This window comes from Vombatus ursinus, unplaced genomic scaffold (assembly GCF_900497805.2).
Source record: "Vombatus ursinus unplaced genomic scaffold, bare-nosed wombat genome assembly UNPS02014924.1, whole genome shotgun sequence".
In the NCBI taxonomy this organism is placed as follows: Eukaryota; Metazoa; Chordata; class Mammalia; order Diprotodontia; family Vombatidae; genus Vombatus; species Vombatus ursinus.
The window spans coordinates 6,821,069-6,837,015 of record NW_020954702.1 but is presented as its reverse complement, the minus strand read 5'-3'; the positions used below and the strand labels follow the sequence as shown (position 1 = coordinate 6,837,015).

The 15,947-nt window shown below is 34.1% G+C and overlaps 1 protein-coding gene across 3 annotated transcripts in view; it reads right to left on the bottom strand.

The window, feature by feature from the left end:
• TMPRSS3 (transmembrane serine protease 3) overlaps positions 1-15,947 on the bottom strand; it is an 87,195-nt gene that overhangs the window by 24,923 nt on the left and 46,325 nt on the right. For all 3 annotated transcript variants that reach the window (XM_027843598.1, XM_027843596.1, XM_027843597.1), the window contains 4 exons: positions 6,999-7,042; positions 5,621-5,786; positions 4,634-4,803; positions 3,764-3,859 (listed from right to left, as the gene is read on the bottom strand). In XM_027843598.1, coding sequence (XP_027699399.1) covers positions 3,764-3,859; positions 4,634-4,803; positions 5,621-5,786; positions 6,999-7,042 — 476 coding nt within the window. The remainder of the gene's footprint in view (positions 1-3,763; positions 3,860-4,633; positions 4,804-5,620; positions 5,787-6,998; positions 7,043-15,947) is intronic.

The window sequence follows — 15,947 nt, the reverse complement described above, 5'->3', positions numbered from 1 at the left end:
CCATAAAATGGAACAGGATAGTAAAATGGATTAGAAACCAAAATCTAACAATATGTAGTTCGTAAGAAACACACTTGAAGCAAAAAGATACAGATTGAATTAAAATAAGAGGTTAGAGAAGAATCTATTGTGCTTTAGGTGAGATGTTGGTTTTTTGTCTGTTTTTTGAAGAGGACCAATGACATCACAGGGTGATGTCCTGACTCATGTATAAATTCAATTTAAATGAGGCAGAATTGCACAAAGTCATTAGCCTCACTCTCTCTTCCAGTTACGGAAATTCATGGCCATTGGAACAAATTATTCTCATCTACTCATTTTTCTTGATAGAGTGAAAATGGGTACCCATTTTCACATGCATGGGTAAACACCCCCCTAATGCACTGATGGTTTTGAGATCTGTAGGTTACCTTCAACCTGGTTTAGCCTGTTTGCTGAGACAATTTACTGGGGTATGATTGCTGTGCTTATTACAGTTTCTTAGAGCCACAGGTGAGAGTTGAGTGCCACATGAACACCTAGGTGGATTAGCAGCCCTGAAAAGGACTCAGGAAGCACTCATACTAGAGGTGCTAGTCCTCCTAGAACATCCCATAAACCCCATGCTTTAATTGAGGTAATAAAGAAAGGGGCAGCAATCATGATCTGAGGCAAAGCAACTGAAAAATAAGCTTAATGAAAAGAGATAAATAGGAAAACTATATTTTTCTAAAGTGTATTATAAAAATGAATTAATATTACTACTAAATATGTATTGCCAAATTACAGATCATCTAAATTATTACAGGAAAAGTTAAATGAGATACAGGGAGAGATAGATACACAAAAACATGATAGAGATGTAGATATAGATATATTAGTTTAATAATACATGTCATATATTATATATTAGAAGCTATAATAATAAGAGGCATCAATTTAATACCTCTCACACCTAAATAAATCTAACCAAGAAAAATTAGCAATAAAAACTGAAGGAACTAAATAGAATTTTAAGAAAGTTAGATATGATAGATGTCTGGAGAATATCTTAAATGGAAATAGTAAGAAATTTACATATTTCTTAGCTGTGCTTTGCACCTTCACAAAAAAAATTGACAATATTGTAGGACATAAAAACCTCACAAATAGAGAAAAGAAGAAATATTGAATGCATATTTTGCAGACTATGATGCAAATATATGTATAAATATATGTTTGTATGTATGCAATAAAGGGCCTCTGAAGAAAAGATTAAAAATTAATTGGAGACTAAATAACTTAGTTCTAAAGAATGAATGGGTCAAAGAACAAATCAGAAACAATAATTTTATTCAAAATAATAACAATAAAATAGCATACCAAAAGTTTCAGAATGCAACCAAAGTTATACTTAGGAGAAAATACATATTTCCAAACACTTTCATCAGTAAAAGAAAGAGAATATCAATGAATTGGGTATGTGACCAAACATAACTAGGAAACCAACATTTTTTATAATTTTTCCTTTTTAAATTTTATTTTTAATTTATGGAACAAAAAAACCATTTCCATAACATAGTATATTTTTTAAAAAGATTGTACATGAAACTGCAAATCTATTATGTACAACTTGCTATTCCTTTTAAATATATAACAAAGTTATCATGTAAATTTCTTTTTTCTTCCCTTTTCCCCACCCTAAAGATGGCTACCATTAAATGCAAATATGTATATGTGTGTTTATACACACCCATACATACATATACACACACATACATATGTAATGATCATTCTATACATACCTTAAAAATATTTTTAAAAGTTAAATACCCAAATAGAAAGACTAAAAATCTAAAGAAATTTTTTTTAAAAAATCAAAAATTAAGTATTGAATCAATTTAAAAAACAAGGAGTTTTTTTTTAATGGATAAGGTAAACTTAATGGGGGCCATCTGACTACTTCTCAGGGATGTTGTAGAGAGGATTTCTGAAATTCCTTCTAATTTTGAGATGCTATGATTATCCATACATTAATAAAAATGAATTGAATGATGAACAAAACTTAGAGAGGTGGTGTGAACTCATGAAAACTTGATAGTCTAGCTCTGTAACTAGTTTATTTTGTGTTATTTAATCATTTACTATAACTCAGATTCTTCAATTATAAAGTAATGTAAATTGATTCAAGGCCTGGTATTTTTATTCTTGGACATATTTGCCTGTGCAGTGGAGTCTGGAACAATGGATTTGATGTACAGAATAACAAGTGTCATAGCAGTTTATATGTGTAATGTGTATGTATACATACATGTGTGTATGTATGTGTATCTTATCTTTTCATTGTCATGGCAAAACCCTAAAGATCTTAGGTGACTGAAGGAAATTATGGTACCTCAAACCCACATAGTTCTTATATAATTTCTTTGGCATATCCTCTTGAAATGGACTTGGGCAGGGGAGCACCAGATTCCCATACGCATTGGGAGTTACAAGGAATGTACAAATCCAAGTTATATAGACCTTTGAACCAATGATATTTATCATAGGAGAAAATAAATACAAAATGACAGACTAAATATAGGACCATAGTCTCTTTACAGATAAAAGGCTGTTTTATAAAGTCCAGGGACTATGTGGGAGGTTCATTTGACCTCCGGGTATTAAATTAAAAATAACAGTAGGAAAGAGAAAGCACCTCAGTTGAGGACTTGAGGTCTAGTAGGTGGCAACAAAAAAAGAAGTAAATAGCAACAGAAATGCGACATGAGATCCAGTTAAGGTCAAGGTTCAACACAAATTCTATTATGACATCCTCAAAAGATAGTCACTGTTTTATAATTTTATACATGCAAATTGTCTTCACATGTTCCCTCTACATCTACTCTAGATACATTTGTCACTGATATGTGTGCCCATTCACATCTGTGCACTAGACATATGAGCTTCCTATATATATATTCCTTTTGCTTTTAACATTTTAAAACCTTTTACTTTAATGTCTACTTGCCTTGTTCTTCATGACAGATAAATGTAAGTATAAAGATGAGCTTTATGTTAAAATAGATTCTAAAGTTGAAAAATAGAAATAAATTTTTGTTAATAATCCAAATTCAGAACAAGAGACATTACCCATTCTTCTAGGTAATGCTTGTGAACCAAAGTGTTCAGCATGCAGTTTCTCAGTATAAAGTTTATAAAATAAAGATGTCACTAGCAAACCAAGTATGGAAACATTTTATCAGCTGATTGACATATATTATCTTGCAGCAAGTCTTGTGAAGTTTATTAAATAGAATAATTTTATCATGTATGTAACATTCTCTCTTCTATAAGGGACTCCAGTTTTTTCAGTTTAACAGGTACAAAATATACAAGGAAAATGATGTAGAGAGTATTTTACTTGTCATCCATTCCATATGTAAGCTTTAGCATGATCCCTTCACTCATCAACTCCTACCAAAGATGGTGTATATATTTCGGTTGAGATATACGTGTGTGTCCTAAGTTAATGGTGGAAATATTCAATTGCAAGTTTTTCTTACTATGCTATTTCATGGAACAACTTAATTTGAACTAATTGTGTCTGCTGAATGACTCATACAAGTAAACATATTGGTGGGGGATTGTGAGCTATGGTTATAGTAGATAAAGACCAATAGATAAAGACCAACACAAGATCATCCAAAATTACTTAGGGAAAAATTTCTCCAATTCCTCATAATCCTGTGAAAATCTCTGCATTTTAATAAGATCCATATGTTGGCATATCAGGTTCCACATTATTAAATTCTACAGTACTCACCTCCCTCTTCTGTGGCCCCCCATCCTGATGTCCAGCATATTTTTCCATCAGGGAAGTCCTCTTCAGAATTAGGTAGACAAATTGGTTGAATCATATCTGTTTACAAAAGAAATATTTTCTTTTACATTCAACTAAAGAGGAAAGATAGAGTAAAAATTTAATTTCTTCTTACTTTAGCATTTATCAATATGAATAAAATGAAATCATATAGAAAATATGATTTCTTGATAATTTTAAGAGCTATCAATTTTATCCTAGGGTTTCTCTCATAACAATAGCCCTAGAATAGAACTGAGATGACTACAAGTAATATGTCAATGATCACCTTAACGTTCTGCATGGAATATTTATTTTCTTTTTCATATATTTTTCTCTCTCTCTCCTTCCCTCTTTTTACAATTACTTAATTTACAATTTGCTATGTATATGTGACTTAACATACTAGGTCACATCTGTAGACTCTTTTGCCAGGGATTTGTAACAAAGTAAGAAAACATGTTTTATTACAGTGTCTGTGGGGGAAGGTAGGGTAATTTTCTATTTTAAACTGAGTCCAAAGTGAGATTTTAGATGTGCCTAAAATGTTTCTATTTATTTGTAAGCCTTTGTTAAGTACAATCCAATATGACAATGTCTTCTCTACCTTTATCAAGGATTTATTTGTCTCTTTCTTCTCTCACAGAACACACTGAAATGTAATACCATCTACTTCGAGGAATTCAAAAAATTGTGAAATTCAACTAAGCAGATAAATAAAGACTATCTTTTCAGAATAGTTCCAGGAGGAGAAAAAATATTATACTGGAAATTTGTATCATCATTTTAATTTAAAAAGCAGGAAAACAACAAGGAAGCCACATTTTAAATTACCATTGAAAGTGAGAGGTACGGCTAGTTTCATTAGAGCAATGTCGTTCCCCAGTCTCTTTGGCTTATACTTGCTGTGGTATATGATTTTGTCCACTGAATAAGAAGGAGCTGGTGTATCTATTAAGGTCACCAAACCTACTTGTATGGTCCATGAACTGGGCATGTACAGGCTGAAATGCAATTAAAGATGATAAAGGTACAGAAAACAAAAGTGAAACAAAATATTCACACATAAACATTGTGGAAGAAGGAGGCTCTAATAAATGTTGGCATTCATGTCATATGTTATGCTCTATTTAGCTTTTTATTTCAAGTAAAGAACTAAGGAGCAACAGTAATAATCACACATAATTTAGTAGTCACCCACTCTAAAGGAGCAGAGAGCTTGGAATACAATATTCCAGAAGGTGAAGGATATAGGCTTACAGCCAAGAGTAACTTACCAAGCAAAATTGAGCATAATGTTACAGGGAAAATATGGCCCTTAAATGAATACAGAACATTCCTTATAAAAAACACAAAAGCTGGGTAGAAACTTTGAAGTTCAAATACAGGAGTTAAGAGAAACATAACAAGGAAAACCTGAATGAATGATTATAAGGGACTAAATAAGGATAAATTGTTTACATTATAATGGCTTGCTGATCTTAAGAGAAGAATGGAAACAGAGGGGGGAAGGAATATACTGCAGGGGTTGAAGGAATGAAAATTAAGGAAAACTATTTAACAATCATGGTAAGTAGAAATCTGTACAAACAAAGAGTGTGGAGGAGTTGGTAACACAAAAATATTCACAACAGTTCTTTTATTGTGTGGTATCAAAGAATGAGAAACAGAAAGCATGCCCATCAATTGGAGAATGACCAAACAAGTTTTTTGTATATGAATGTGATAGAATGCTATCATGCTTTAAGAAATTATGAAGCGGGGGGGTTTATCAGGCACTGTTTAAGGAGAAGTAAGATAATCAAGGATGTCTGTACTCACTCATAAACACAATGGGCAGCAGTAACAATCCACACAGGAGTAATGAGAGAACCACCACAGAGATGATATCCCTGGAACTGGAGGCTAACTTGCCAGGGCCATTGCATAAGGGATGACGTGTTTCCACCAACTATGCGTGGGGTATAGCTTATCCTCAGACCACAAGCTGAAAGAGTGAGGAGAAAAAAGTAAAATACTTCTTCAGTCAATGACTGCTCTCTCTGCTCCATGTCTCAAATAAATTGCTATTAGAGAAGGAGCCATGTTACATAAAACCATCAAGTCAGCTGAATTAACATAAGGTCAATTCATTCTCTGATTATAATCTCCTTTTTTTTCCTCCCCTCACTCTTCTTCAGCCTTGCTCACCCCCCCCCCCAGTTTCACATCAATTCTGGCTCATCACCCTCTTTTCATGGTCTTAACTCTATAGCTAGCCAATTCAGCAAGAAATTTCTCTTCTCACACTCTAGAATCCATGGTCCATTTGTCTTTTCACTGCTCTTCTAATTCCTGTGTCCTGTTCCAGAGCCATGACATTTTGCCATATGCATCCACTACCAATTCATATTCTCTAATGTTCCATCGCTTAGCTCCTTCCTCACTATGTACAAGCATAGTCAGACCTCTCCTATCCTTAACTCTGCCATCTATTCAGGCTGTCATCTTTTCTTTCTCTTCATCTTTCTCCTGCATATCTTTCTACTTGTTTAATCTCTCTTTCTTGGTCATCTTTGCCAGGGTCCTCCACCTGCCCCTAACCCGTAAGGACCTATGCTAGGCACTCTTCTATTCTATCTCAGTATTATTTCCCTTAGTAATTTACTGTAATTGCACTTCCCATTTCAGAGGGTTATATTAAAGAAAGTATTTTGGAATCCTTAAAAATGCTATAGAAATCTGATCTGTTATCACATATGGGACTTTTTGCCTTCCTTCGCATTCCCAATGCTTAACACAATGTTTGGCAATAGTAGTTGCTTTAAAATTGCTGTTGATATTACTTGACCTGTTTTGACAAGAGTAGAACTACCCCCAGAGAATAAACAAATAATTTCCTGATTACTTGTAAGAAAGGAACAACAATCTCTTTCCTAAAACCTTTATTTAAAAACAAATATGATGGAAATACATTCTTCCTAGTACATGAAGGGCATCCACTCTGACTTCCTATCCTATGAGATTTCTGGGATGAACTAACCTTTTTAGGTTGAAATATAATATACACATTTCTTGGCCTTTAATCTAAAAACATGAGAAACACAATGGTCTATTGGAGGATGTGAGATTGACAGACAGACAGACAGACATGTTAGTTCTCCCAAATGAGAGTTCTTCCTTTTCTATGTTCAACTCTTTGATATTCAAAAATACTTACTCACACACTTTAAGATGATTACACGTCCAGAAGAGCATTTCTCCCTAAAATAGAAATAATCATTAGCTTATTTTTCAAAATACATTTCTCATGAAATATATTTCTTGGTTGGTGAGACTATGAAGTCTTATTTGATTCTAGGATAATGATTAGCTGAATTTCTCCCATGGTAGAACAAGGATAATGATGTCAATGTATTGGAAAAGAGATAACTACGAGATATAAATAACAAAAATTTGAGTAAGGACAACATTAGTATCTAAGTGCTATATACCAATAAACAATGAGTCCAAAATACTGAAGCTAGACCAAACCACATACCTCTGGTGAATGAGGGGATATATTTAAAATCCAAAGTGAGACATGCAATTTTGGATATGACAAAATTAGGCATCTGTTTTTGTGGACTACATATGTTTGTTATGTTTGTTTTAATTGTTCAGTGTGTGAGGTGACAGTGGTCAAGTCCAATTGAGCCAACAAGCATTAATGAAGTGTCTACTTTATGCTAAGAATCATGCTAAGTTCTAAGAACACAAGGAGGGGGCAAACAAACAAAAACATAGTCCTTGATTATCACAGTCTAATGGAGAAAACTACCATATAAGGTTATATAAGTACACATATATACATACACATACATACAAATATATGTGTATGTGTGTATTATGAGGAAGCCACACAACATATATGTATTGTGTATGTGTATATATATTTATTATTATTATAAATTAAAGATAATCTTAGAAGGAAAGCACTAGCATTAAAGGATATAAGGAAAGACTTCCTGAAGAAAGTGGAATTTTAACTAGGACATAAAGGCATTCAGGGAAGATGAGAGAAAGAAATGATAATAGATAATTATAGGAATGAGGGAGAGTGAGTGAAAACACATAGAGTCAGGAGATGGAGTGTCATGTTCAAGGAACAGCAAGGAGGCTAGTATCATTGGACCACAGAGGAAGAGAGAAATTAGGTTTAAGAATACTGAGAAGTTAGGAAGGACCCATGTTATGAAGGGCTTTAAAAGCCAAATAGAGGATTTTATATTTTATATTAATATTTTATATTTCATTTATATTTAATATTATTAATAATAGAGAACCACTGGAGTTTATTGAATGGAAGTGTGACATAATTTAGGAATATCATTTTGACAGCTGATTAGAGGATGGACTTGACAGGAAGAAAGATGAGGCAAGGAAACTAACCAGAAGGCTATTGCAATAATGAAGGAATAAGGTGATGAGGGTCTGCCTTAACATGGTGAGAATATAAGAGAAAAGTTGTAAAATTATAATCAACAGGAATTTGTAACAGATTGAATAGAAGACATAGAATGCATAGTCAAGAATGACTCATACATTGTGAGCCCTGGTGACTGAAAGGATGAAGACATCCTTGATAGTAATAGAGAAGTTAGAAAGAGTAGCAAGTTAGGTGAAAGATATTGAGTTCAATTTTGAAGCTTTAAGATATTTATGGAACATCCAATTTGAGATACTAATGGGTGATTAGAATGTGATCCTGAATTTTAAGAGGGAGATTAGGACTATATCAATAAATCTGAGAATCATCAGCATAGAAATGATAGTTGAATTTCTGGAGAATAATGAGATCACCAAGCAAAATATTATAGGGGGAGAATAGATGAATCAGAACAGAGCCTTGAGGGACACCAGTGGTTAGTGAGCATGACCTAGAGAGTAAGATATAGCAAAGGAGGTTGAGAGGGAGAGGTCAGAGAGATAGTAGGAGAATCAGAAATGAGTAATGTCACAAAAATATAGAGAGGAAAATTGATCCAAGGGAAAAGTGATAAATAGTATGCAAGTTTGCAAAGAATTCAAGAGGATGAGGATTAAGGAAAAAGTCATCAGATTTGGAAATAAAAAAAATTATTGGTAACTTTAAAGGGAGCAGTTTTGATTGATTGATAAGATAGGAAACCCATTAGTATCTCAAAGAAAGGAACTAAGAGGTCCTGATTGTAGGCAATATTCTCAAGGAGTTAAGCCACAAAAGGAAGAAGAGATACAGGACAATAGCTAAGGGAGATCATTGGATCAAGGCAGGTTTTTTTAAAAGTTTAAATAAATAGGGAAGCAGCCTATATTTTGAGAGAGATTGAAGAGAGAAGTGAAAGAATGGAGGAGAGTCAATAGAGGTTACAATTTGTTGGAGAAATTGTACATGTACAGTGATTTGCTTAGACAAGGAGAAAGTTCACCTCTTTGTGTGAAGGATAACGGAGGAGATTGTGACAAAATAAATTGGAATGCTGTAAGACCAGGAGGAAGGGAGAAGATAGAGCTTTCAGAAAATGGTTTAAGTTTTTTTTCAGTGAAATATCAAGTAATGTTTTCATCTTCGATGGGAGAGGGGAGAACCATGAGATGTTTTAGGTGGGATGGAAATCTATAGAAATGCTGCAGAGATGAGATGAGTGGATCATTAATTAATGAGTTAAAAAAGAATTGCCTTAAGTGAGGGCATAGTAGATATTGTGTAATATAAATTTGTAGTGAACCCATTCAGTATAGTTTATTGATTTTCTCCATTTTCATTCAGCAGCACTTGAGTAGGAACAAAGACAGCAAATGGTGAGACTAATCCAAGGCTAAGGATGGACAGGGCAAGATCAGTGAGAGGATAATGGAGCAAGAAATTCAGGAGAAGAGGAAAATATAGAACTGTTTCTAGAGGCAGAGCATAGATAGTGGAGTAGAGGCATCATTCTAGTCAAACTCTCCTAACATTTCCCTCCAAACAAATTTAAGATAATGAATAAAATTGAATTCCTCAGTTTCATAGCCAACAAAAGATCAGGGTGAGATATTTTTTCTAGTCCAAGACAGTTTAGGAGATTAGAAGGAGAAGCCTGGCCCAGAGTGCAGCAAAATGGCAACACCAGTCTCAGAAGCTGTAGCAGTGGTGATAGCAGCCATAGTAGCAACAGTTCCAGAGTTCTCACCACTCGGAGACATTAAGGAGATTCTATAACTGGTCAGAAAGTTATTATAGCAGAACCCCATGCAGGCACTTGGTGTACAACTGGACACTGCTTGGCAACTCCATTACCTATTATCCAGTCCAAAAATCACAGTTCCAGGGTGGAGTGTTCATGAGAACACTCATGATCACAAGGGAGCAAGAGTACTGGTAATAGTTCTATGGTGGAGAGAGAGCAGGGGCCCTAGATCCTGTAGCGGTTCCAGGAAAGAGAGAGAATTACTAGTGCTGGTGGTCATAAGGGAGCAGGGGCATTTCCTGGGTAAGGACCAGAATGCAGACCAGAAGAACAGTGACCATGTCTTTCCTCAGATCATACCACCTTGGAAACACTGAAAACTTATAGACCCTCAGAACTAGCTATGAAAACAGCAGGGCGAAAAAGCCTAAAACCTGGGACAGAGATACTTCCCCTCCCCCCACAGAGGTTAGCAGAGCCCAACTCTGGAAAAGTAAGCAAACAACAACAACAATAAAAGTACATGACCCTAAAAAGCTACTATGATGACAAAGAAGCTCAAGACACAAACTTAGAAGAAAACAACCATGTGAAAATATCTGTATGTAAATCTTCAAAGAAAAATGCAGATTGGACACAAAACCCACAGAAATTCATAGAAGAGCTAAAGAGATTTAAAAAGAGCAAAAAATTTTTGAAATTAAATAAGAGTGGTAAATGAAAATTGGTGAAAAAGGGGCAGCTAGGTGGCAAAGTGGATAGAGCATCGACCCTGGAGTCAGGAGGACCTGATTCAAATCTGGTCTCAGACACATAACACTCACTAGCTGTGTGACTCTGGTCAAATCACTTAAACCCAACTGCCTCACAAAAGAAAAGAAAAGAAAATTGGTGAAAGAAATGAAAGCAATGCAAGAAGATCATGAAAAGAGAATTAATATCTTGGTTAAAAGAGGCACAAAAAATACTGAAGAAAATAATTCCTTAAAAGGTAGAATTGTGCAAATAGAAAAAGAGACACAAAAACCTCACTGAAGAAAATAATTCCTTAAAAATCAGGATTGACTGAGTGGAAGGTAATGGCTCTATGAGACATCAAAAATAAAACAAAGTCAAAAATTTTAAATAAACAAAAATGCAAAATATTACATTGGAAAAACACATGACTTGGAAAATGAGTGGATAATTTGAGAATTATTGAACAACTTGAAAGCTTTATAAAAAAAAGACCCTGGACATCATATTTCAAGATTTTTTGAAGGAGAATTGTCCAGATATCTTAGAATCAGAGAGCAAAATAGAAATTGAAAGAATTCACTGTTCATTATCGAATCCAAAAGTGAAATCTACCAGGAATATTATAATCAAATTCTTGAATACCCAAACTGGGGAGGAAATACTTCAAGCATTCAAAAAAAAAATTCATACTGTGGAGTCAGGATCATGCAAGGTTTAGCAGCTATCATATAAAGGAACAGAGACCTTGGAATATGATATTCCAGAAAGCAAAAGAGCTAGAATAACAACTAAAAATAACTTAACCCAGCAAAATTAAGTATAATCTCTCAGAGGAAAATGGATAATTGATGAAATAGAGGACTTTCAAGAATTCCTGATAAGAAGACTAGAGTTGAATAGAAAATCTGACATTCAAATACAAGACTCAAGAGAAGTATAAAAAGGTAAACATGAATAAAAAATGAAAAGGACCTTAATATGGTTAAATTGTTTACAATCTTATATGAGAAGATGATACTTGTAACTCACAAGAATTTTATCATCATTACAGAAGATAGAAGTCTACATAGACAGAGGGCATGAGTTTGAGTTGATTATGTTGGAATGAGTCACTTCAAAAGTATGGAATGATGACAAAGAGGGATGAAATGGGAAAGGGGTATGGGAGAGGAAGAATGGGGAAAATTATCTTTCATACAAGAGACACACAAGGGAGAGATTTTATAGTAGTGGGGGTAAAAGGAGAGATTGGCAATTCTTGAACTTCATTTTCTTTTCTTTTCCTTTATTTTTTTTGGCTAGGCAATGGGGTTAAGTGACTTGCCCAGGGTCACACAGCTAATAAGTGTTACAAGGTTAGATTTGAACTCATGTCCTCCTGAATCTAGGACCGATGCTCTATCCACTGAGCCACCTAGCTGCCCCCTTGAACTTCATTTTCATTTAAAATGGTTCAAAGAGGGAAGAAATACACACACACACACACACACACACACACACACAAAATTATATGCTGTTCAGTACAGCAATTTATCTTACCAAACAGAGAAGCAGGAGAGGAAAGGGCTAAGAAAAAGGGGAGGGGATGATAAGAAGGAGAGCAGATTGAGAGAAGCAAAAGTCTGAAGCAAAACAGACTTTTAAGGATGGACAGGGTAGAGGGGAAAGAGAAAGAGAAAAGGATAAACAAAAACAAATAGAATGTATGGAAGTACAAAGTTAATAATCAGAACTGTCAGTGTGAATGGAATAAATCCACATTCAGAGCAGAGAGCAGAATGGATTAGAAACCAGAATCCAGCAATATGTTGTTTACAAGAAACACACCTGAAATGGAAAGATGAACACAGAGTTAACAACTCGAGGCTTCAGCAGAAGCAAAAGAGGCAAAGGTAGCAATCATGATCTCAGAACAAAAAAAGAAAGAAAGAAAGAAAACAAAAAGAAAAAATAGACCTAATTAAAAGAAAGAATCGGGGAAAAAATTTTGTTTAAAAGGCATGATAGATAAAGAAGTAATATCAATACTAAACATGCATGCACCAAATGGCATTGCATTCACATTCTTAAAGGAAAAGTTAATGAGTTACAGGAAGAGACAGTAAAACTATGCTTGTAGAGGATTTCAATATACCCTTCTCAAAACTACATAAATATAACCATAAAATAATTATAAAAAAAAGTTAAGGAGATGAATGGATTTTTCAAAAGTGAGATAAGATAGACTTCTGGAGAAAATTGAATGGGCATAGAAAAGAATATGCCTTCTTCTCAGCTGTACACAGCACCTTCACAAAAATTAACCACCTATTAGGCAGGGCATGAAAATTTCATAAACAAATGTGGAAAAGAAAAATATTAAATGCACCCTTTTCAGACCATAATGAAATTAAAATTACATTCAGTAAAGACCCTGTTAACACAGAGTAAAAATTAATTAAGAACTAAATGAGTTAATCCTTTAAAAAATGAGTGTCAAAGAACAAATATTAGAAACAATCAATAATTTCATTAAAGCTAATGACAATGAGGCAATATACAAAAATTTCATGAGATGCAGCCAAAGCAATACTTAGAGAAAATGTTATACCTTTAAGTGATTGCATCTATAAAAAAGAGAAACAGCATGTCAATGGATTGGGCATGCAACTAAAAAAAATAGAAAAATAACAAATCAAAAATCCCCAATCAAGCACCAAAATAGAAATTCTGAAAATCAAAGGAGAGATTAATAAAGCAATTTTTAAATATTGAATTCATTATAAAAAATAATAAAATAGATAAATCATTGGTTAATTTGATTTTTAAAATAAAGAAAACAAAATTACCAGTATTAAAAATGAAAAAGGTAAATGCACCATCAATAAAGATGAAATTAAAGCAATAATCAAAACAGTGATTTAGATATAAAGGGAGATTTAAACAAATTAGGGGAGGGAGGAAAATGTTATTTATGAATAAAATCTATGGACAAGAAAAGAGTTTATAACCAAACAAAAGATAGAGAAAACATGGGAGGTAAAGTAGACAATTTTGATTACATGAAATTACAGAGGTTTTTGCATAAACAAAACCAATACAGCTAAAATTAGAAGAAATGCAGGAAATTGAAGTGGGGGGTAGGGGAATTTTCAGCAAGTTTCTCAAATAAAGATTGAATTTCTCAAATATATAGGGAACTGAGCCAAATTTATAGAAATGGGTAATTCTATAATTGACAAATGGTCAAAGGCTATGGAAAGGTAGCTTTCAAAGGAAAAATTCTAAGCTATCAATGGTAATATGAAAATATTTCCTAAAACACTAGTAATTACTGAAATGCAAATTAAAACCACTCTGAGATACTGCCTTACACCTATCAAATTGGCTAACATGATAGAAAAGGAAAAGGACAAATGCTGAAGGGGACATGAAAAAATAGGCACTGTTGGTGGAGTTGTGAACTGGTTCAACCATTCTGAAGAACAATTTGGAACTATGCCCAAAGGGATATAAAACTACACATTCTTTGATTCAGCAATACACTAATATATCTGTATCTCAAAGAGGTTAGAGGAAATGGAAAAGGATATATATGTACAAAAAAATTTTATAGTAGCTCTTTTTGTGGTGTCAAAAAATTAGAAATTGAGGGGATGCCCATCAATTGGGGGATGACTGAACAAGATATTGTATGTGACTATGATGTAATACTATTGTATTATAAGAAATTATGAGGGTGATAGGTTCAGAGAAATCTGGGAATAATCATATATACTGGGGCAGAGCCAAGATGGTGAGTAATGATGATCAATTGTGAAAGACTTATATAGTTTGATCAATGTAATGTTCCAAGACAATTCCAAAGGAACATGATGAAAAATCTTATCTACATACAGAGAGAGAATTGATGAAATATGATTACAAATTGAGGAATTTTTTTCATTTTCTTTATCTTTCTTGCTTTTTTGTTTTTGCAACATGGCTAATATGGAAATATCTTTTGATGACTACATTTGTATAATGAGTATCATATTACTTGGCTTCTCAATGAGTGAAGGAGGGGCTGGAGGTAAGAAAAAGATTTAGAACTCAATTTTTTAAAAAATGAATGTTAAACAATAAATATATTTTTTTAAAAGTAAACTGGTTGGGGCAGCTAGGTGGCACAGTGGATAGAGCACTAACCCTGCCTGCAGGAGGACCTGAGTTCAAATATGGCCTCAGACACATAACACTTACTAGCTGTGCGGCCCTTGGCAAGTCACTTAACCTCATTGCCTAGCCAAAAAAAAAAAGTAAACTGGTTACCAAGAATTCAAGATGGGGAAGGATGGAGTGTATAGACATTGCATGGGGCAATAAGTTGGGAAAAAACTGAGAGATGGAGGCATCAGAGGTCATAGAGAGGATGAAGAATAGGGTTTGGGGTTGCAAGGCAGAGAGAAAGGTGGAATGACAACAGATTTTGATCATATAAGTGAATTTCAGAGTTTGTGCCTATGCTAATGGAACTCATGTGTGATGGCAAGATCAAGGGTATGACCAATTCTGTGATAAGCTGTCATAGAGTGGATGAGTAGATCATGAGAAATGAGTAAGAAAAGAAACTAGAAGTTTAAGCTGTTTGGAGTAAAAATATGCATGTTGGAATCCTTTAGTAGGAGGGCAAAAGTTAGGGAAGAGATTGAGTCAGTCACTGAATACATCGAGGTAAAGACTGTAGATAATAACTACTAGAACCTTGATTGGATTATAAATATGAAATTAATGAATCGCAAAGGAAGTCACATAGTGGTAGAGGGAAAGCTTTAAGAGGACAATGAAGAGTGAGGAGTATTTTGCCTTCCCCATCATGACTAGTGAGTTGAGGGTATGAGAGAAAGTGCAACCAGTACTAGAAAGAGTGACCAAAGATTCTATGTCTTTAAGAGAGAAACAGGACTTAATGAGTGCAAGAAAATGGAAAGAATTGAGAAAGGAAAAAAAAAACATAGCAAAAGGTTTAGATAGCTTTAGATTGGGATATTGGGGAAGTTGGGTTGTGGGAGATGGGAACAAGAGATTGATCAGTGGGGGAATGAAAAATTAGATTTGAACAATGACAGCAAAGATTTGAAAATCACTGGGATGATAAAGGTTCTTTGTCCTTTGTTTCTACGAGGACCAGTGACATCACAGGGTGATGCCTTAACTCTTGCATGAATTGGATTTCAGTGAGGTAAAGTTGCACAAAGTCATCAGCTTCACTCTCTCTTCCA